Source organism: Symphalangus syndactylus, chromosome 4, assembly GCF_028878055.3.
Source record: "Symphalangus syndactylus isolate Jambi chromosome 4, NHGRI_mSymSyn1-v2.1_pri, whole genome shotgun sequence".
In the NCBI taxonomy this organism is placed as follows: domain Eukaryota; kingdom Metazoa; phylum Chordata; class Mammalia; order Primates; family Hylobatidae; genus Symphalangus; species Symphalangus syndactylus.
The window spans coordinates 44,669,208-44,692,042 of NC_072426.2; the positions used below are offsets into that span (position 1 = coordinate 44,669,208).

At 43.6% G+C, this 22,835-nt stretch overlaps 1 protein-coding gene across 2 annotated transcripts in view; it reads left to right on the forward strand.

The window, feature by feature from the left end:
* LOC129480602 (arf-GAP with GTPase, ANK repeat and PH domain-containing protein 11-like) overlaps nucleotides 1-22,385 on the forward strand; it is a 61,868-nt gene extending 39,483 nt beyond the window's left edge. The window contains exons 14-21 of one of the 2 annotated variants that reach the window (XM_055274571.2): nucleotides 2,502-2,602; nucleotides 5,200-5,233; nucleotides 8,444-8,497; nucleotides 9,122-10,662; nucleotides 14,143-14,194; nucleotides 14,818-16,358; nucleotides 19,838-19,889; nucleotides 20,513-22,385. In XM_055274571.2, the coding sequence (XP_055130546.2) occupies nucleotides 2,502-2,602; nucleotides 5,200-5,233; nucleotides 8,444-8,497; nucleotides 9,122-10,662; nucleotides 14,143-14,194; nucleotides 14,818-16,358; nucleotides 19,838-19,889; nucleotides 20,513-22,063 (4,926 nt within the window). In that variant the 3' untranslated portion in view covers nucleotides 22,064-22,385. Of the gene's footprint in view, nucleotides 1-2,501; nucleotides 2,603-5,199; nucleotides 5,234-8,443; nucleotides 8,498-9,121; nucleotides 10,995-14,142; nucleotides 14,195-14,817; nucleotides 16,359-19,837; nucleotides 19,890-20,512 lie in introns of those variants that run through there. The other variant, XM_063637911.1, reaches the window with a different exon arrangement.
* Nucleotides 22,386-22,835: the final 450 nt, after the last annotated feature.

Genomic DNA, 22,835 nt, shown 5'->3' on the forward strand with positions numbered 1-22,835 from the left:
CTCAAAAAAAAAAAAAAAAGGATAATCCACCATGATCAAATGAGTTTCATTACCAGGGATGCAGGGATGGATTAACATACACAAGTCAATAAATGTGATACACCACATAAACAGAATTAAAAACAAAAAAATCGCATGATCATCTTAATAGATGCAGAAAAACATTTGACAAAATGCAGCATCCTTTTATGATTAAAACCCTCAGCAAAATTGGAATACAAGGGTCATAGCTCAATGTAATAAAAGCCATCTATGACAAACCCACAGCCAACATAATACTGAAAGGGAGAAAAGTTGAAAGCATTCCCCCCGAGAACTGGAACAAGACAAGGATGCCCATTCTCACCACTTGTATTCAACATACTACTGGAAGGCCTAACCAGCACAATCACACAAGAGAAAGCAATAAAAGGCATCCAGATCAGTAAAGAGGAAGTCAAACTGTTGCTGTTTGATGATGATATGATCATAGACCTAGGAAACCCTAAAGACTCCTCCAAAAAGCTCCTAGAACTGATAAATGAATTCAGCAAAGTTTCAGGAGACAAAATTAATGTACACAAATCAGTAGATCTGTTGTACCCTAGAAGCGACCAAGCTTAGAATCAAACCAAGAAATCAACCCCTTTTCTGATAGCTGCAAAAATAAATTAAACTAAAATAAAATACTTAGGAATAGACCTAACCAAGGAGGTGAAAGATGTCTACAAGGAAAGCAACTTTAGTATTTTTAATGGGTTAAAATGAGAGGCAGCAGGTACAGCAGGAGAAGTCAGTGGGTGGGCATCGGCATCCAACGGGTACTGCACCTTTGATGGTAAGGCTTTGGTTTTGACTTACTAAATTAGTAGGTACGATTATTTTCTAGTTTTTGTCATTAAACCTTAAAACTACTAAGTAACCCCTTCCATTTCTTGTTAAATATCGTAAAATTTCATACTCTGATTTATGCTGACTGACGTTAGATTATTTGTTTCTATTTGGTGACTACCTTAAATAATACCTATAAACAGTAAACTGTTAGTAGTGTTTTTGCTGTAATTAAATGTAGTAAGACTTATCTTCCAAATGATAACTGAATTGTCAAACACTTGTCAAAGTTTTGGATTTACTCAAAATTCTATGCTCAGCAGCTGGAGGTAGGAAGAGTAAGGGCCCTCCCTTACTCCTATGTAGAGGCATACTTTCTCATGAGGGGAATCCTCTGCAGGAATTAGTATCTTGTAAGCAGTGGTGAGTTCAACTAATTAGTGTACAAAAATACATTTTTTGGTGTGGCTGCCGACAAAGAGATCCAAGAGGGTAGCTGGAGTCAAGCTTGCAGAAGCAAGGAAAGAGAAAAGCAGTATTCCAGGCAGAGCGCAGGGGTAGAGCAGGAAAATGGCTAGGTGCAGGTCAGATGATCTATAGAATGAAATTGATCAAGTTTTGAAATGAATGCAAAGTATACTCTGAGAGTCTCATTTGAGTCATGTCATGGCAGTCTTATTTAAACATGAAGTGAAAGTTAGATTTTTTAAGTTGTCATTTGTTTTCAGGGTGTGAGAGAATATTTAAGTGATACTCTTTTTATCCTCCACATAAGAAAATAGGACTAGAGAAACCTGTGGCTTCCTCACTTGTTGGTGGCCTAGCAGCCCTGGCACACAGAGCCTCTGAATCTGAAACACTTCTTTTGTAACAATATCACCTGAAATAATAATACATTTAGGATTAGTAATTTAGTAAATGCATTAGTCTTGTATTCACTGCAATAAAATGCTCTTGTAGCAGGATTATTTAATACATTACATTTTATCATAGTAAATAAATAATAGAAGGGCCGGGCGCAGTGGCTCACGCCTGTAATCCCAGTACTTTGGGAGGCTGAGGCAGGTGGATCGCGAGGTGAGGAGGTCGAGACCATCCTGGCTAACACGGTGAAACCCCATCTCTACTAAAAATACAAAAAATTAGCCGGGCGTGGTGGCGGGCGCCTGTAGTCCCAGCTGCTCAGGAGGCTGAGTCAGGAGAATGGCGTGAACCCGGGAGGCAGAGTTTGCAGTAAGCCGAGATTGCGCCACTGCACTCCAGCCTGGGTGACAGAGCGAGACTCCGTCTCAAAAATAAATAAATAAATTAATTAATTAATTAAATAATAGAAATTCTCGGCTGCTTTATATAGCTGTAGAAAAAAACAATGAAATCTTATTTTAAACTTTTCTTTATTTTTTTTGAGACAATGCGAAGCCGACTTTTCCCATTATCTTTAACGGTAATTCATAAAATCCTTGTTAGGTTTGATGACAGGTACCATATTAAGGGCAGCATTTTATAACCCATATCTTAAACATCATCTCTGGAAGTTGAGAGCCTCCAATGGGTTTTCTATAGAGTGCACATGATACCACTCAGGCAGTTCATAGAGTGTGAGAAATATCTTAGTGCTTTGTCATTTGACATTTTAACTGAGAAAAAAATACACTTTGGTAAGTTTGACTTATACTTCCCTTCCCCTTCAGGTATCTACTGAGCGTTTCAGTCAAAAATGCAGCTCGTGTTTGACAATATTCCTTGATGACAGCACAGCCAGCCAGCATTATCTTACAATGCCAATAATATCGTGAGTACAACTATACTGCCGAGGGACAGATTCCTTTATGCTAAAATTATTTCAGCCATTTGGTTGTCCTCTTCAGCAATCAGTTTAAGAAATTGGAATCAACCATATATTGATATCCAGATTCTAAATAGTAAGTATCAGTTTCTCTTTTAATCTTAGACGTCGTGGTGGAAGGAAAAATCAGTTAGCAAAGAAGCAATCCCAGAAACAGTGTATCTTTTTGATGCCTTTATGCCTTTAGACAATGTTGAACACAGTGAGAAGGGTAGGTTCCCTTTATTGAATGTTTTTTGTGAAAACTTAGTTTTTCAATGCATTATAGGCCTAAATCAGTGTGCACTACTTTGGACATTAGCCTTGGAAGAAGGAACAGCTTTTCTTCTTCTGGCACCACAGTGTATCTGCATTTGAATTTCTCCCATTGTGCATGAGCACCTCGTGGGCCACAAAGATGCGCTTTGAGAGCACCCTGAGATGAAGTTTATTTTAAAAGGAACAACAACCAACACCACCACCAGCTCCATAGGGGCTGTCCAGTGTACATTATTCTCATCTCCTTGGGTTATTAGTCTTGATTTTTAGAACACAGTTTGGAAAGTGCTAATTTAGAATATTATTGTCTTTAATTTTACTTTTCATTCTGTAAACATAACTAGCTTATAAACAATTTTGTTTCAAATGCACTAGCCTTTTTAGCTAATTCAATTGTCAATAACTTTTACTTCAATTAAAAGTGGCAAGTTTACACTCATAATAATGTCACTTTCCTCCCTCCGTTTTAACAATAGTTGAGAGGAAATTGTGTTTCGAACAAAAACTGAACTCAAACTCTGTCTCAAGTCCTGAGCTTTGGGACCTATTGAGTAATCACTAAATGTCTGTAGTCAGCCAAGTCTCTTAAATCTTTGAGCACACATACACAAAAATTACTTTGACTAGAGTCCCTGGCTTCTTTTGACTTCCAAAGATTTTGATATGTTAGCATACAATTCAAAAGCAGCTTTGAAGATTAATTTTGCTCAAACAAATTTCGTGCTTTTTTCCTGATTATTCTACTTTTTAGAAGTCTACTTTTGAAAGTATAGTAAGTTTTAATTTGCCATCAGCAAATTTGAGAAATAATCATTTGGTGTATTCACTGTTGGTGAAATAAAGGTTTATTGAGCAAATTAATAGGGCAAATTGGCTTCAAGAAAATATTTTGAAAAATGTTTTTTCATGAATCAGTAGTGCACTGTTGTCAGTGGGATAGGTAGAACTCACTGAGATCACTTATGCAAGGTTTTTTTTTCAAAATACAGGTCTGCAAACACACGTATCTTCCCATCTCCACTTTCCCTCTATCTCTAGGCACTGAGAAGACTTTCAGGAAAATAGGGATGGATGTGAGGCATCTTTCTGTGAAGAAAAGCATCCCAGAAGATTCTGATTTTCACCCCAGCTCAATCATTCCAAACTTTGCTGCACATTGAAATCACCTGGGAAACTTTTACCAACAACCTTGATGCCCAAAGCCATACCCAATACTAATTAAATTAAAATGTCTCATGTTGAAGATGAGGCACATATTAAAGCTTCTCAGGTGGTTTTAATGTGCAGCAAAGTTTGAGAGCCACTGCTTAATTTGAGTTTAGGATGAGAAACTGCTCCTATTTGGTGGGACCTTGGGCAAGTCAGTTTTAAGGTTTGTTTCCCTGATCTGTAAAATGAGTGTTGAATTAAATGTCACATAAGGTCATTGTTCCTTTCCAGCATGTAACTTTAAATTCTGTGATTTTAAACTTATTTCAGAGATGAAAACTACTTGAAGCACTACAGACATACCCATCTTACATGCTAATGTTACGGGCTTTTTAAAAAGTGCTAATATCGTGTAGACCTATTACTAAAATTGAGATTTGCCTTCCCTCGGTTGTTTTGAGCCTCACTCTACAAAATTAGCTGAGTGTGGTGGCACATGCCTGTAATCCCAGCCACTTGGGAGGCTGAGGCAGGAGAATCTCTTGAACCTGGGAGGCAGAGGTTGTGGTGAGCTGAGATTACACCATTGCACTCCAGCCTGGGCAACAAGAGCAAAACTCCATCCACCCACCCACCCCGCAAAAAAAAAAAAAAAAAACAATTACCTGGACATAGTGGCACAAACTTGTAGTCCCAGCTTCTTGGGAGGCTGAGGCATGAGAATCGCTTGAACCTGGGTGGTGGAGGTTGTGAGGAGTCAAGATCGCACCACTGCAGTCAAGTCTGAGCAACAGAGACAGACTCTGGGTCAAAACATAAATAAATAGATAAAATAAATCGCATGGGACAAAAGGTTTCGTGGGTAGAAAAGCATATAACGGAAATCTGTTATTATTTATATATTATAATCACCAACAGAAACGCGTCTTCTAATGGCATATTTCCTCGCATTTTGGTTCTCATATTTTTGTGACAAACGAAGAAATGAAAACAAAGTGCCCTTATGGTACTGTTCTGATCCAGAAAATTTGAATTTCAGGGCCACTAGGAGAGTTTCCTCTGCCCCCCTTTTAAAAAATGTCTTCAGGCCTAAAAATGATAACATCTATTGTTATGAATTTTTTTTCCTTCCACAGTGTGACCTTGGAGATACCTCATCATATCATGCAAAGCTGAGCTTTTTAGAAACCTGTCTTGTTATTCTAGCTAATTACTTTGCAAGATGTCAAGCTCAGTGTTAGGTCACAGCTTTAGACATCATAAGCTGTATTGTGCCTACTAAAATATCAAAGCAAATTATTTGTCTTTTCTTTGTTCCTTAAGACTCTTAATTGTTAAATGATTGAGAATCTCAAAGAGTATGTGTTTATATTGATTATATTGATATTAACTGTGGTAGAAATATACAATTGAAATTTTTTTCAAAATCTATTTTTCGTTTAGATTTCACAGCCTTACCACTGTTGATATTATGGGCTAGATAATGCTTTGTTGTGAGGACTGGCTTGTGCATTGCAGAGAGTTTAGCAGTATTCTTGGCCTCTACCAACTAGATATCAGTAGTAACCCATGACGCAGGTTGTAAATATTCCTTGAGAACAGTACTGTTAACAGAAATTTTTCTTTGAAAAATAACTTTTCTACAACAAAAAGTTGAGTAAAAAGTGTGTCATGTATTTATATTATTTAAAGTCTCTCATGTTGAGCTTAATAGGAGACAAATGGATTCTCTAGAGCTTTCTTTGCAATTTACTTTAAAGAAGCAATAAGAGGCTGGGTGCAGTGGCTCACGCCTGTAATCCGAGCACTTTGGGAGGCCGAGGTGGGCGGACCACAAGGTCAGGAGATCGAGACCATCCCGGCTAACGCGGTGAAACCCCCTCTGTACTAAAAATACAAAAACTTAGCTGGGCATGGTGGCACGCACCTGTAGTCCCACCTATGCTGGAGGCAGAGGCAGGAGAACCGCTTGAACTTGGGAGGCAGAGGTTGCAAAGAGCTGAGATCATGCCATTGCACTCCAGCCTGGGTGACAGAGCAAGACTCTGTCTAAACAAACAAACAAAAAAAGCAATAAGCTGGTGGGGCGCGGTGGTTCACACCTGTAATCCCAGCATTTTGGGAGGCCAAGGTGGGTGGATCACTTGAGGTCAGGAGTTTGAGACCAGCCCGACCAACATGGTGAAACCCGCCTCTACTGAAAGTACAAAAAATGGCTGGGCGTGGTGGTGCATGCCTGTAGTCCCAGTTACTTGGGAGGCTGAGGCAGGAGAATCACTTGAACCTGGGAGGCGGAGGTTGCAGTGAGCCGAGATCTCGCCATTGCACCCCAGCCTGGGTGACAGAGGGAGACTCTGTCTCAAAAAAAGAAAAAAAGAAGCAATAAGATGACCTCACCTTATGCAAATATGTAGTTGGTAGAAGGTGTATTTTTAAAGTTTTCAGACAGTTGTGGGTATTTGTTAACACTAAATCAAAACTTCACAAGTGGTGGTTTCTTAAATTACAGTGGCATTTTACATATTAATAAGTTTATTCCATCAGTACTCATTGATCTTTCTTGCACAGTAAATGGATCTCTTGCTCCATACTTGCATTTATAATATCATGCATTAATTACTTGGAATATATTGGTTTATGTTTTATTGTGTCAAAAATCACTTTTAGTTGAACCACCAATCTTACTTTTAACACACCTTTAAGTATTGAAAAGCTGTCAAGCCTACAGTAGAAGGAACAAGTTTCTCAAAGTCCTCAGGAAAGCTTAAATTTTATCGTTGGGAACAAATACATATTTCCCTTGAAGTGACAACCTCTCACTTCATTTATGTTTGAGAATGATAATAGAACTTGTTTTTTAGACCGAGTTTCACTCTGTCACTTGGCTGGAGTGCATTGGCATGATCTCAGCTCAAGCAATCCTCTCACCTCAGGTTCCTGTGTAGCTGGGACCACAGATGCGTGGCACCACGCCAGGCTAATTTTCTTGTATGTTTGATAGAGACAGGGTTTCGTTATGTTGCCTAGGCTGGTCTCGAACTCCTGAAGGAGCTCAAGCCATCTGCCTGCTTTGGCCTCTCAAAGTGCTGGGATTCTACAGGCGTGAGCCACTGCGCTGGCCCAGTTGTACTTTTAAATAAAAATGATGTTCTGTGAAAAAAGTGACTTTTCAGTTCACAATTAAATCACAAATTCTTTAAAAACAACAAAAAAAAGCGCTTCTCGTTAACTTTCCACTTATTCAGAATATTAAAGAGACATGTTAAGATTTAAAAACATTAATTTTTACTGCTTCATCAAAGACATTCTTAAGAAATTCAGGCTATGTTTTTTAACTGTAGGGGACAGTGAAGAATAGAATGACTACTAATATAATTGGTACCACTGCCTTGATTTATGCTGAGAAACCAGCCGTTGTACCCACTTTTGCTTTTATACCGTCATGGCAAGTGTCAGTGAAAAAGCAGGCAATGACTTTGTATTACTTTTACAAATTTTTAAAATTTTTCATCAGCTTTCTCAGGTTTAATTAGTATTATTCAGAACAGTGTTGGCCAGGCACAGTAGCTCAGGCCTGTAATCCCAGCAGTTTGGGAGGCCGAGGCAAGCGGATCACCTGAGGTCAGGAGTGGTGGCAGGTGCCTGTAATCCCTGCTACTCGGGAGGCTGGGATAGGAGAATCACTTGAATCCGGGAGGCAAAGGTTGCCGTGAGCCGAGATCGCACCATTGCACTCCAGCCTGGGCAGCAAGAGTAAAACTTGGGTCTCAAAAAAAAAAAAGAACAATTATGACCTCAGGCCTTCTGGAAGGGGTCTTGGGGATCCCGAGAGGTCCACAGAGCACATTTGGAGAACCACTGGTTTATACACAGGCACAATGCATTAGTTTTACAAAGTTTAAAGTTCATCAAAGACTGGCCTCTTAAAAAGGCAGATGAGTTTGTCATTCAAACAACAGAAAATACATAAATACATCATGAGTGTATACTACAGAGAACTAAAGAGAAAGGAAGCTAGGAAATGTGAATCACATTTACATTTATTGAAGTTTACTACTACTGCTTTGTAGAATATTCTTGTGTTTCAATGTGTGGTTAGAAAAGTGAAAATATATTTGGTTTATTGCCATTGCCTGTTAGGGAGAGTCAATACTTATGGGCATTTCTGACTGGTTATCGTATAAAAGACTTCACGGTACAGGCCATGATGTGCTGAGAAAGAATAAGGCAGGACACCCTCTGCAAGTCAGGATCCAGGAGGAGAATTCGTAAAAGCTGCTTTGCTAAAGTAAACACCAAAGCACACAGGAGGCAGTATTTTACTAAACAAATATGCTAAGATATTAACAGTTTTTAAAGTAATGCACATTCTTATTTTACAGAGATGCAGATAGATCTTTGAGCATATTTGATGAGCGGTTATGCTCATTTACGGTAAGTGGCACTTTTATTGAGGTTGTATTTTCATCGTACACTTATATCTGTTTCATGCTGAAGTCAAAGGCATCTTTTTTTAAATCTTCCCCATTTCATGTTGCATTTAGTCATCTTAAGTGTTGTAAAAAGAATGAGCTGGAATAAGAACTGATCTGCAGCTCTGTTAGTGAGCTAGTATGAGTAAATATACTATCCAAACAACAGAAAATGTATCTTTTTTTTTTTTTTTTTTTGATGGACTCTCTTTCTGTAGCCCAGGCTGGAGTGCAATCGTGGGATCTTGGCTCACTGCAGGCTCTGCCTCCCAGGTCCCTGTTCAAGCAATTCTCCTGCCTCAGCCTCCCAAGTAGCTGGAATTACAGGCATGTGCCACCATGCCCAGCTAATTTTTTTTTTTTTTTTTTGGTAAAGACAGGGTTTCACATGTTGGCCAGGATGGTCTTGAACTCCTGATCTCGTGATCCACCCGCCTTGGCCTCCCAAAGTGCTGGGATTACAGGTGTGAGCCACCGTGCCTGGCCCAGAAAATGTATCTTTTTAAAAGGTAATTGTGAGCTGTCTATAGGACCCTGCAAGTCACTACCCAATTTTCAAAGCCATTCCTCCTTCTGTTCCACACAGGTTTCCACCGTGCCCATTACCCAGACAAGAAATGGAGGTGGGAGTTTAAATAACTATTCCACCTCCATTCCATCAACTCCCAGCACCAGCCAGGAGGACCTTCACATCAGTGTTCCTCCCACTGCCAACACACCCACGTCCATTTGCAAGCAGTCCGTGCGCTGGTCCAACCTGTTTACATCTAAGAAAGGGAGTGACCCAGACAAAGAGAAGAAAGCCCCGGAGAGTCATGCTCACACCGTCGGGAGCGGCAGAGCCATCCCCATTAAACAGGGCATGCTCTTAAAGCAAAGTGGGAAATGGCTGAAGACATGGAAAAAGAAACATGTCACCCTGTGTTCCAATGGCATGCTCACCTATTATTCAAGCTTAGGTGATTATGTGAAGAATATTCATGAAAAAGAGATTGACCTTCGGACATCTACCATCAAAGTCCCAGGAAAGTGGCCACCCCTAGCCACATCGGCCTGCGTGCCCATCTCCGGCTCTAAAAGCAGTGGCCTATCCAAGAACATGAACGGTCTACGTATCTCAGCCAATTCAGACACTGGGCTGGGTGACTCCATATGCATGAGCCCCAGTATCTCCAGCACCACCAGCCCCAAGCTCAGCCCGCCCCTGCCTCCTCATGCCAATAAAAAGAAACACCTAAAGAAGAAAAGCACCAACAACTTAAAAGATGATGGCCTGTCCAGCACTGCTGAGGAACAAGAAGAAACGTTTATCATTGTGTCCGTCACTGGCCAAACGTGGCACTTTAAAGCCACGACGTATGAGGAGCGGGACGCCTGGGTCCAAGTCATCCAGAGCCAGATCCTGGCCAGCCTGCAGTCATGTGAGATCAGTAAAGGCAAGTTCCGGCTGACCAGCCAGAGCGAGGCCATGGCCCTGCAGTCGATCCAAAACATGCGTGGGAACTCCCACTGTGTGGACTGTGAGACCCCGAACCCTAAGTGGGCCAGTTTGAACTTGGGAGTCCTCATGTGTATTGAATGCTCAGGAATCCACCGCAGTCTTGGCACCTGCCTTTCCCGTGTGCGATCTCTGGACCTGGATGACTGGCCAGTTGAGCTCATGAAGGTCATGTCGTCTATTGGCAATGACCTAGCCAACAGCATCTGGGAAGGGAGCAGCCAGGGGCAGACAAAACCTTCAGCAGAGTCATCAAGGGAAGAAAAGGAGCGGTGGATCCATTCCAAATATGAGAAGAAGCTCTTTCTGGCCCCAGTACCCTGCACTGAGCTGTCCCTGGGCCAGCACCTGCTGCGGGCCACCGCTGATGAGGACCTGCGGACAGTCATCCTGCTGCTGGCACATGGCTCCCGTGAGGAGGTGAACGAGACCTGTGGGGAGGGAGACGGCTGCACGGCGCTCCATCTGGCCTGCCGCAAGGGGAATGTGGTCCTGGCACAGCTCCTGATCTGGTACGGGGTGGACGTCACGGCCCGAGATGCCCACGGGAACACAGCGCTGACCTATGCCCGGCAGGCCTCCAGCCAGGAGTGCATCAACGTGCTTCTGCAGTACGGCTGCCCCGACGAGTGCGTGTAGTATCTGTTTTATTTGACTGCAGTCTCCTTGGTGCAAAAATAAAATGGGAAAAATAAGGATAACTCATAATTTCAAAAGGAAATCACAAATTCAGCTAATAATAGCATTTTCAGTACTTTTCGTAAACTAAGTAAATACACAAAATGTTGATTTTTCTGACCATAAGACATATTTTATGTCCTTTTGCCAAGGTGGATGTGTTAGTCTTAGGCCCTCCTGGGCCACATTGCCCAAGTCACACAGGCTTCTGTATTATGTATTTAGATAAGATGTGTGAAAATAGATTTGAAAAAACGTTCATAAATATGCATTGATTTTTGTACACATGGCACCTCTTTGTTTTTTGTTTTTTTTTTTTGATGGTGTTTTGCTCTGTCACCCCGCCTGGAGTGCAGTGGTGCGATATCGGCTCACTGCGAGCTCTGCCTCCCGGATTCACACCATTCTCCTGCCTCAGCCTCTCAAGTAGCAGGGACTACAGGTGCCTGCCACGACACCCGGCTAATTTTTTGTATTTTTAGTAGAGACGTGGTTTCACCATGTTAGCCAGGATGGTCTCGAACTCCTGACCTCGTGATCCACCTGCCTCGGCCTCCCAAAGTGCTGGGATTACAGGCATGAGCCACCGTGCCCGGCCCATGGCACCTCTGTTAATTTATAAATTGAACTGGATGTGAACTAATAATGTCAGCTAGTTGAGATAAGAGGGTTACAGATGGCTGGGCGCAGTGGCTCACACCCGTAATCCTAGCACTTTGGGAGGCCTAGGTGGGCTGATCACCAGGTCAGGAGATTGAGACCATCCTGGCTAACATGATGAAACCCCATCTCTACTAAAAAACACAAAAAATTAGCCAGGCATGGCCAGGCATGGTGGCTCACACCTGTAATCCCAGCACTTTGGGAGGCCGAGGCGGGCGGACCACAAGGTCAGGAGATCGAGATCATCCCGGCTAACACGGCGAAATCCCGTCTCTACTAAAAATATGAAAACTTAGCTGGGCATGGTGGCACGCACCTGTAGTCCCACCTATTCTGGAGGCTGAGGCAGGAGAACCGCTTGAACTTGGGAGGCGGAGGTTGCAAAGAGCTGAAATCATGCCATTGCACTCCAGCCTGGGTGACAGAGCAAGACTCTGTCTAAACAAACAAACAAAAAAAGCAATAAGCTGGTGGGGCACGGTGGTTCACACCTGTAATCCCAGCATTTTGGGAGGCCGAGGTGGGTGGATCACTTGAGGTCAGGAGTTTGAGACCAGCCCGACCAACATGGTGAAACCTGCCTCTACTGAAAGTACAAAAAATGGCTGGGCGTGGTGGTGCATGCCTGTAGTCCCAGTTACTTGGGAGGCTGAGGCAGGAGAATCACTTGAACCTGGGAGGCGGAGGTTGCAGTGAGCCGAGATCTCGCCATTGCACCCCAGCCTGGGTGACAGAGGGAGACTCTGTCTCAAAAAAAGAAAAAAAGAAGCAATAAGATGACCTCACCTCATGCAAATATGTAGTTGGTAGAAGGTGTATTTTTAAAGTTTTCAGACAGTTGTGGGTATTTGTTAACACTAAATCAAAACTTCACAAGTGGTGGTTTCTTAGTTACAGTGGCATTTTACATATTAATAAGTTTATTCCATCAGTACTCATTGATCTTTCTTGCACAGTAAATGGATCTTTTGCTCCATACTTGCATTTATAATATCATGCATTAATTACTTGGAATATATTGGTTTATGTTTTATTGTGTCAAAAATCACTTTTAGTTTAACCACCAATCTTACTTTAACACACCTTTAAGTATTGAAAAGCTGTCAAGCCTACAGTAGAAGGAACAAGTTTTTCAAAGTCCTCAGGAAAGCTTAAATTTTATCGTTGGGAACAAATACATATTTCCCTTGAAGTGACAGCCTCTCACTTCATTTATTTTTGAGAATGATAATAGAACTTGTTTTTTAGACCGAGTTTCACTCTGTCACTTGGCTGGAGTGCATTGGCATGATCTCAGCTCAAGCAATCCTCTCACCTCAGGTTCCTGTGTAACTGGGACCACAGATGTGTGGCACCACGCCAGGCTAATTTTCTTGTATGTTTGATAGAGACAGGGTTTCATTATGTTGCCTAGGCTGGTCTCGAACTCCTGAAGGAGCTCAAGCCATCTGCCTGCTTTGGCCTCTCAAAGTGCTGGGATTCTACAGGCGTGAGCCACTGCGCTGGCCCAGTTGTACTTTTAAATAAAAATGATGTTCTGTGAAAAAAGTGATTTTTCAGTTCACAATTAAATCACGAATCCTTTAAAAACAACAAAAAAAGCGCTTCTCGATAACTTTCCACTTATTCAGAATATTACAGAGACATGTCAAGATTTAAAAACATTAATTTTTACTGCTTCATCAAAGACATTCTTAAGAAATTCAGGCTATGTTTTTTAACTGTAGGGGACAGTGAAGAATAGAATGACTACTAATATAATTGGTACCACTACCCTGATTTATGCTGAGAAACCAGCCATTGTACCCACTTTTGCTTTTATACCATCATGGCAAGTGTCAGTGAAAAAGAAGGCAATGACTTTGTATTACTTTTACAAATTTTTAAAATTTTTCATCAGCTTTCTCAGGTTTAATTAGTATTATTCAGAACAGTGTTGGCCAGGCACAGTAGCTCAGGCCTGTAATCCCAGCAGTTTGGGAGGCCGAGGCAAGCGGATCACCTGAGGTCAGGAGTGGTGGCAGGTGCCTGTAATCCCTGCTACTCGGGAGGCTGGGATAGGAGAATCACTTGAATCCGGGAGGCAAAGGTTGCCGTCAGCCAAGATCGCACCATTGCACTCCAGCCTGGGCAACAAGAGTAAAACTTGGGTCTCAAAAAAAAAAAAGAACAATTATGACCTCAGGCCTTCTGGAAGGGGTCTTGGAGATCCCGAGAGGTCCACAGAGCACATTTGGAGAACCACTGGTTTATACACAGGCACAATGCATTAGTTTTACAAAGTTTAAAGTTCATCAAAAACTGGCCTCTTAAAAAGGCAGATGAGTTTGTCATTCAAACAACAGAAAATACATAAATACATCATGAGTGTATACTACAGAGAACTAAAGAGAAAGGAAGCTAGGAAATGTGAATCACATTTACATTTATTGAAGTTTACTACTACTGCTTTGTAGAATATTCTTGTGTTTCAATGTGTGGTTAGAAAAGTGAAAATATATTTGGTTTATTGCCATTGCCTGTTAGGGAGAGTCAATACTTATGGGCATTTCTGACTGGTTATCGTATAAAAGACTTCACGGTACAGGCCATGATGTGCTGAGAAAGAATAAGGCAGGACACCCTCTGCAAGTCAGGATCCAGGAGGAGAATTCGTAAAAGCTGCTTTGCTAAAGTAAACACCAAAGCACACAGGAGGCAGTATTTTACTAAACAAATATGCTAAGATATTAACAGTTTTTAAAGTAATGCACATTCTTATTTTACAGAGATGCAGATAGATCTTTGAGCATATTTGATGAGCGGTTATGCTCATTTACGGTAAGTGGCACTTTTATTGAGGTTGTATTTTCATCGTACACTTATATCTGTTTCATGCTGAAGTCAAAGGCATCTTTTTTTAAATCTTCCCCATTTCATGTTGCATTTAGTCATCTTAAGTGTTGTAAAAAGAATGAGCTGGAATAAGAACTGATCTGCAGCTCTGTTAGTGAGCTAGTATGAGTAAATATACTATCCAAACAACAGAAAATGTATCTTTTTTTTTTTTTTTTTGATGGACTCTCTTTCTGTAGCCCAGGCTGGAGTGCAATCGTGGGATCTTGGCTCACTGCAGGCTCTGCCTCCCAGGTCCCTGTTCAAGCAATTCTCCTGCCTCAGCCTCCCAAGTAGCTGGAATTACAGGCATGTGCCACCATGCCCAGCTAATTTTTTTTTTTTTTTTTTTGGTAAAGACAGGGTTTCACATGTTGGCCAGGATGGTCTTGAACTCCTGATCTCGTGATCCACCCGCCTTGGCCTCCCAAAGTGCTGGGATTACAGGTGTGAGCCACCGTGCCTGGCCCAGAAAATGTATCTTTTTAAAAGGTAATTGTGAGCTGTCTATAGGACCCTGCAAGTCACTACCCAATTTTCAAAGCCATTCCTCCTTCTGTTCCACACAGGTTTCCACCGTGCCCATTACCCAGACAAGAAATGGAGGTGGGAGTTTAAATAACTATTCCACCTCCATTCCATCGACTCCCAGCACCAGCCAGGAGGACCTTCACATCAGTGTTCCTCCCACTGCCAACACACCCACGTCCATTTGCAAGCAGTCCGTGCGCTGGTCCAACCTGTTTACATCTGAGAAAGGGAGTGACCCAGACAAAGAGAAGAAAGCCCCGGAGAGTCATGCTCACACCGTCGGGAGCGGCAGAGCCATCCCCATTAAACAGGGCATGCTCTTAAAGCAAAGTGGGAAATGGCTGAAGACATGGAAAAAGAAACATGTCACCCTGTGTTCCAATGGCATGCTCACCTATTATTCAAGCTTAGGTGATTATGTGAAGAATATTCATGAAAAAGAGATTGACCTTCGGACATCTACCATCAAAGTCCCAGGAAAGTGGCCACCCCTAGCCACATCGGCCTGCGTGCCCATCTCCAGCTCTAAAAGCAGTGGCCTATCCAAGAACATGAACGGTCTACGTATCTCAGCCAATTCAGACACTGGGCTGGGTGACTCCATATGCATGAGCCCCAGTATCTCCAGCACCACCAGCCCCAAGCTCAGCCCGCCCCTGCCTCCTCATGCCAATAAAAAGAAACACCTAAAGAAGAAAAGCACCAACAACTTAAAAGATGATGGCCTGTCCAGCACTGCTGAGGAACAAGAAGAAACGTTTATCATTGTGTCCGTCACTGGCCAAACGTGGCACTTTAAAGCCACGACGTATGAGGAGCGGGATGCCTGGGTCCAAGTCATCCAGAGCCAGATCCTGGCCAGCCTGCAGTCATGTGAGATCAGTAAAGGCAAGTTCCGGCTGACCAGCCAGAGCGAGGCCATGGCCCTGCAGTCGATCCAAAACATGCGTGGGAACTCCCACTGTGTGGACTGTGAGACCCCGAACCCTAAGTGGGCCAGTTTGAACTTGGGAGTCCTCATGTGTATTGAATGCTCAGGAATCCACCGCAGTCTTGGCACCTGCCTTTCCCGTGTGCGATCTCTGGACCTGGATGACTGGCCAGTTGAGCTCATGAAGGTCATGTCGTCTATTGGCAATGACCTAGCCAACAGCATCTGGGAAGGGAGCAGCCAGGGGCAGACAAAACCTTCAGCAGAGTCATCAAGGGAAGAAAAGGAGCGGTGGATCCATTCCAAATATGAGAAGAAGCTCTTTCTGGCCCCAGTACCCTGCACTGAGCTGTCCCTGGGCCAGCACCTGCTGCGGGCCACCGCTGATGAGGACCTGCGGACAGTCATCCTGCTGCTGGCACATGGCTCCCGTGAGGAGGTGAACGAGACCTGTGGGGAGGGAGACGGCTGCACGGCGCTCCATCTGGCCTGCCGCAAGGGGAATGTGGTCCTGGCACAGCTCCTGATCTGGTACGGGGTGGACGTCACGGCCCGAGATGCCCACGGGAACACAGCGCTGACCTATGCCCGGCAGGCCTCCAGCCAGGAGTGCATCAACGTGCTTCTGCAGTACGGCTGCCCCGACGAGTGCGTGTAGTATCTGTTTTATTTGACTGCAGTCTCCTTGGTGCAAAAATAAAATGGGAAAAATAAGGATAACTCATAATTTCAAAAGGAAATCACAAATTCAGCTAATAATAGCATTTTCAGTACTTTTCGTAAACTAAGTAAATACACAAAATGTTGATTTTTCTGACCATAAGACATATTTTATGTCCTTTTGCCAAGGTGGATGTGTTAGTCTTAGGCCCTCCTGGGCCACATTGCCCAAGTCACACAGGCTTCTGTATTATGTATTTAGATAAGATGTGTGAAAATAGATTTGAAAAAACGTTCATAAATATGCATTGATTTTTGTACACATGGCACCTCTTTGTTTTTTGTTTTTTTTTTTTGATGGTGTTTTGCTCTGTCACCCCGCCTGGAGTGCAGTGGTGCGATATCGGCTCACTGCGAGCTCTGCCTCCCGGATTCACACCATTCTCCTGCCTCAGCCTCTCAAGTAGCAGGGACTACAGGTGCCTGCCACGACACCCGGCTAATTTTTTGTATTTTTAGTAGAGACGTGGTTTCACCATGTTAGCCAGGATGGTCTCGAACTCCTGACCTCGTGATCCACCTGCCTCGGCCTCCCAAAGTGCTGGGATTACAGGCATGAGCCACCGTGCCCGGCCCATGGCACCTCTGTTAATTTATAAATTGAACTGGATGTGAACTAATAATGTCAGCTAGTTGAGATAAGAGGGTTACAGATGGCTGGGCGCAGTGGCTCACACCCGTAATCCTAGCACTTTGGGAGGCCTAGGTGGGCTGATCACCAGGTCAGGAGATTGAGACCATCCTGGCTAACATGATGAAACCCCATCTCTACTAAAAAACACAAAAAATTAGCCAGGCATGGCCAGGCATGGTGGCTCACACCTGTAATCCCAGCACTTTGGGAGGCCGAGGCGGGCGGACCACAAGGTCAGGAGATCGAGATCATCCCGGCTAACACGGCGAAATCCCGTCTCTACTAAAAATATGAAAACTTAGCTGGGCATGGTGGCACGCACCTGTAGTCCCACCTATTCTGGAGGCTGAGGCAGGAGAACCGCTTGAACTTGGGAGGCGGAGGTTGCAAAGAGCTGAAATCATGCCATTGCACTCCAGCCTGGGTGACAGAGCAAGACTCTGTCTAAACAAACAAACAAAAAAAGCAATAAGCTGGTGGGGCACGGTGGTTCACACCTGTAATCCCAGCATTTTGGGAGGCCGAGGTGGGTGGATCACTTGAGGTCAGGAGTTTGAGACCAGCCCGACCAACATGGTGAAACCTGCCTCTACTGAAAGTACAAAAAATGGCTGGGCGTGGTGGTGCATGCCTGTAGTCCCAGTTACTTGGGAGGCTGAGGCAGGAGAATCACTTGAACCTGGGAGGCGGAGGTTGCAGTGAGCCGAGATCTCGCCATTGCACCCCAGCCTGGGTGACAGAGGGAGACTCTGTCTCAAAAAAAGAAAAAAAGAAGCAATAAGATGACCTCACCTCATGCAAATATGTAGTTGGTAGAAGGTGTATTTTTAAAGTTTTCAGACAGTTGTGGGTATTTGTTAACACTAAATCAAAACTTCACAAGTGGTGGTTTCTTAGTTACAGTGGCATTTTACATATTAATAAGTTTATTCCATCAGTACTCATTGATCTTTCTTGCACAGTAAATGGATCTTTTGCTCCATACTTGCATTTATAATATCATGCATTAATTACTTGGAATATATTGGTTTATGTTTTATTGTGTCAAAAATCACTTTTAGTTTAACCACCAATCTTACTTTAACACACCTTTAAGTATTGAAAAGCTGTCAAGCCTACAGTAGAAGGAACAAGTTTTTCAAAGTCCTCAGGAAAGCTTAAATTTTATCGTTGGGAACAAATACATATTTCCCTTGAAGTGACAGCCTCTCACTTCATTTATTTTTGAGAATGATAATAGAACTTGTTTTTTAGACCGAGTTTCACTCTGTCACTTGGCTGGAGTGCATTGGCATGATCTCAGCTCAAGCAATCCTCTCACCTCAGGTTCCTGTGTAACTGGGACCACAGATGTGTGGCACCACGCCAGGCTAATTTTCTTGTATGTTTGATAGAGACAGGGTTTCATTATGTTGCCTAGGCTGGTCTCGAACTCCTGAAGGAGCTCAAGCCATCTGCCTGCTTTGGCCTCTCAAAGTGCTGGGATTCTACAGGCGTGAGCCACTGCGCTGGCCCAGTTGTACTTTTAAATAAAAATGATGTTCTGTGAAAAAAGTGATTTTTCAGTTCACAATTAAATCACGAATCCTTTAAAAACAACAAAAAAAGCGCTTCTCGATAACTTTCCACTTATTCAGAATATTACAGAGACATGTCAAGATTTAAAAACATTAATTTTTACTGCTTCATCAAAGACATTCTTAAGAAATTCAGGCTATGTTTTTTAACTGTAGGGGACAGTGAAGAATAGAATGACTACTAATATAATTGGTACCACTGCCCTGATTTATGCTGAGAAACCAGCCATTGTACCCACTTTTGCTTTTATACCATCATGGCAAGTGTCAGTGAAAAAGAAGGCAATGACTTTGTATTACTTTTACAAATTTTTAAAATTTTTCATCAGCTTTCTCAGGTTTAATTAGTATTATTCAGAACAGTGTTGGCCAGGCACAGTAGCTCAGGCCTGTAATCCCAGCAGTTTGGGAGGCCGAGGCAAGCGGATCACCTGAGGTCAGGAGTGGTGGCAGGTGCCTGTAATCCCTGCTACTCGGGAGGCTGGGATAGGAGAATCACTTGAATCCGGGAGGCAAAGGTTGCCGTGAGCCGAGATCGCACCATTGCACTCCAGCCTGGGCAACAAGAGTAAAACTTGGGTCTCAAAAAAAAAAAGAACAATTATGACCTCAGGCCTTCTGGAAGGGGTCTTGGGGATCCCGAGAGGTCCACAGAGCACATTTGGAGAACCACTGGTTTATACACAGGCACAATGCATTAGTTTTACAAAGTTTAAAGTTCATCAAAGACTGGCCTCTTAAAAAGGCAGATGAGTTTGTCATTCAAACAACAGAAAATACATAAATACATCATGAGTGTGTACTACAGAGAACTAAAGAGAAAGGAAGCTAGGAAATCTGAATCACATTTACATTTATTGAAGTTTACTACTACTGCTTTGTAGAATATTCTTGTGTTTCAATGTGTGGTTAGAAAAGTGAAAGTATATTTGGTTTATTGCCATTGCCTGTTAGGGAGAGTCAATACTTATGGGCATTTCTGACTGGTTGTCATATAAAAGACTTCACGGTACAGGCCATGATGTGCTGAGAAAGAATAAGGCAGGACACCCTCTGCAAGTCAGGATCCAGGAGGAGAATTTGTAAAAGCTGCTTTGGTAAAGTAAACACCAAAGCACACAGGAGGCAGTATTTTACTAAACAAATATACTAAGATATTAACAGTTTTTGAAGTAATGCACATTCTTATTTTACAGAGATGCAGATAGATCTTTGAGCATATTTGATGAACGGTTATACTCATTTACGGCAAGTGGCACTTTTACTGAGGTTGTATTTTCATCGTACACTTGTATCTGTTTCATGCTGAAGTCAAAGGCATCTTTTTTTAAATCTTCCCCATTTCATGTTGCATTTAGTCATCTTAAGTGTTGTAAAAAGAATGAGCTGGAATAAGAACTGATCTGCAGCTCTGTTAGTGAGCTAGTATGAGTAAATATACTATCCAAACAACAGAAAATGTATCTTTTTTTTTTTTTTTTGATGGACTCTCTTTCTGTAGCCCAGGCTGGAGTGCAATCGTGGGATCTTGGCTCACTGCAGGCTCTGCCTCCCAGGTCCCTGTTCAAGCAATTCTCCTGCCTCAGCCTCCCAAGTAGCTGGAATTACAGGCATGTGCCACCATGCCCAGCTAATTTTTTTTTTTTTTTTTTTTGGTAAAGACAGGGTTTCACATGTTGGCCAGGATGGTCTTGAACTCCTGATCTCGTGATCCACCCACCTTGGCCTCCCAAAGTGCTGGGATTACAGGTGTGAGCCACCGTGCCTGGCCCAGAAAATGTATCTTTTTAAAAGGTAATTGTGAGCTGTCTATAGGACCCTGCAAGTCACTACCCAATTTTCAAAGCCATTCCTCCTTCTGTTCCACACAGGTTTCCACCGTGCCCATTACCCAGACAAGAAATGGAGGTGGGAGTTTAAATAACTATTCCTCCTCCATTCCATCAACTCCCAGCACCAGCCAGGAGGACCTTCATAACAGTGTTCCTCCCACTGCCAACACACCCACGTCCGTTTGCAAGAAGTCTGTGCGCTGGTCCAACCTGTTTACATCTGAGAAAGGGAGTGACCCAGACAAAGAGAAGAAAGCCCCGGAGAGTCATGCTCACACCGTCGGGAGCGGCAGAGCCATCCCCATTAAACAGGGCATGCTCTTAAAGCAAAGTGGGAAATGGCTGAAGACATGGAAAAAGAAACATGTCACCCTGTGTTCCAATGGCATGCTCACCTATTATTCAAGCTTAGGTGATTATGTGAAGAATATTCATAAAAAAGAGATTGACCTTCGGACATCTACCATCAAAGTCCCAGGAAAGTGGCCACCCCTAGCCACATCGGCCTGCGTGCCCATCTCCAGCTCTAAAAGCAGTGGCCTATCCAAAAACACGAATGGTCTATGTATCTCAGCCAATTCAGACACTGGGCTGGGTGACTCCATATGCATGAGCCCCAGTATCTCCAGCACCACCAGCCCCAAGCTCAGCCTGCCCCCGCCTCCTCATGCCAATAAAAAGAAACACCTAAAGAAGAAAAGCACCAACAACTTAAAAGATGATGGCCTGTCCAGCACTGCTGAGGAACAAGACGAAAAGTTTATCATTGTGTCCGTCACTGGCCAAACGTGGCACTTTAAAGCCACAACGTATGAGGAGCGGGACGCCTGGGTCCAAGTCATCCAGAGCCAGATCCTGGCCAGCCTGCAGTCATGTGAGAGCAGTAAAAGCAAGTTCTGGCTGACTAGCCAGAGTGAGGCCATGGCCCTGCAGTCGATCCAAAACATGCGTGGGAACTCCCACTGTGTGGACTGTGAGACCCCGAACCCTAAGTGGGCCAGTTTGAACTTGGGAGTCCTCATGTGTATTGAATGCTCAGGAATCCACCGCAGTCTTGGCACCTGCCTTTCCCGTGTGCGATCTCTGGACCTGGATGACTGGCCAGTTGAGCTCATGAAGGTCATGTCGTCTATTGGCAATGACCTAGCCAACAGCATCTGGGAAGGGAGCAGCCAGGGGCAGACAAAACCTTCAGCAGAGTCATCAAAGGAAGAAAAGGAGTGGTGGATCCATTCCAAATATGAGAAGAAGCTCTTTCTGGCCCCAGTACCCTGCACTGAGCTGTCCCTGGGCCAGCACCTGCTGCGGGCCACCGCTGATGAGGACCTGCGGACAGTCATCCTGCTGCTGGCACATGGCTCCCGTGAGGAGGTGAACGAGACCTGTGGGGAGGGAGACGGCTGCACGGCGCTCCATCTGGCCTGCCGCAAGGGGAATGTGGTCCTGGCACAGCTCCTGATCTGGTACGGGGTGGACGTCACGGCCCGAGATGCCCACGGGAACACAGCTCTGACCTATGCCCGGCAGGCCTCCAGCCAGGAGTGCATCAACGTGCTTCTGCAGTACGGCTGCCCCGACGAGTGCGTGTAGTATCTGTTTTATTTGACTGCAGTCTCCTTGGTGCAAAAATAAAATGGGAAAAATAAGGATAACTCATAATTTCAAAAGGAAATCACAAATTCAGCTAATAATAGCATTTTCAGTACTTTTCGTAAACTAAGTAAATACACAAAATGTTGATTTTTCTGACCATAAGACATATTTTATGTCCTTTTGCCAAGGTGGATGTGTTAGTCTTAGGCCCTCCTGGGCCACATTGCCCAAGTCACACAGGCTTCTGTATTATGTATTTAGATAAGATGTGTGAAAATAGATTTGAAAAAACGTTCATAAATATGCATTGATTTTTGTACACATGGCACCTCTTTGTTTTTTGTTTTTTTTAATGTTTTGCTCTGTCACCCCGGCTGGAGTGCAGTGGTGCGATATCGGCTCACTGCGAGCTCTGCCTCCCGGATTCACACCATTCTCCTGCCTCAGCCTCTCAAGTAGCAGGGACTACAGGTGCCTGCCACGACACCTGGCTAATTTTTTGTATTTTTAGTAGAGACGTGGTTTCACCATGTTAGCCAGGATGGTCTCAAACTCCTGACCTCGTGATCCACTTGCCTCGGCCTCCCAAAGTGCTGGGATTACAGGCATGAGCCACCGTGCCCGGCCCATGGCACCTCTGTTAATTTATAAATTGAACTGGATGTGAACTAATAGTCAGCTAGTTGAGATAAGAGGGTTACAGATGGCTGGGCGCAGTGGCTCACACCTGTAATTCTAGCACTTTGGGAGGCCTAGGTGGGCTGATCAC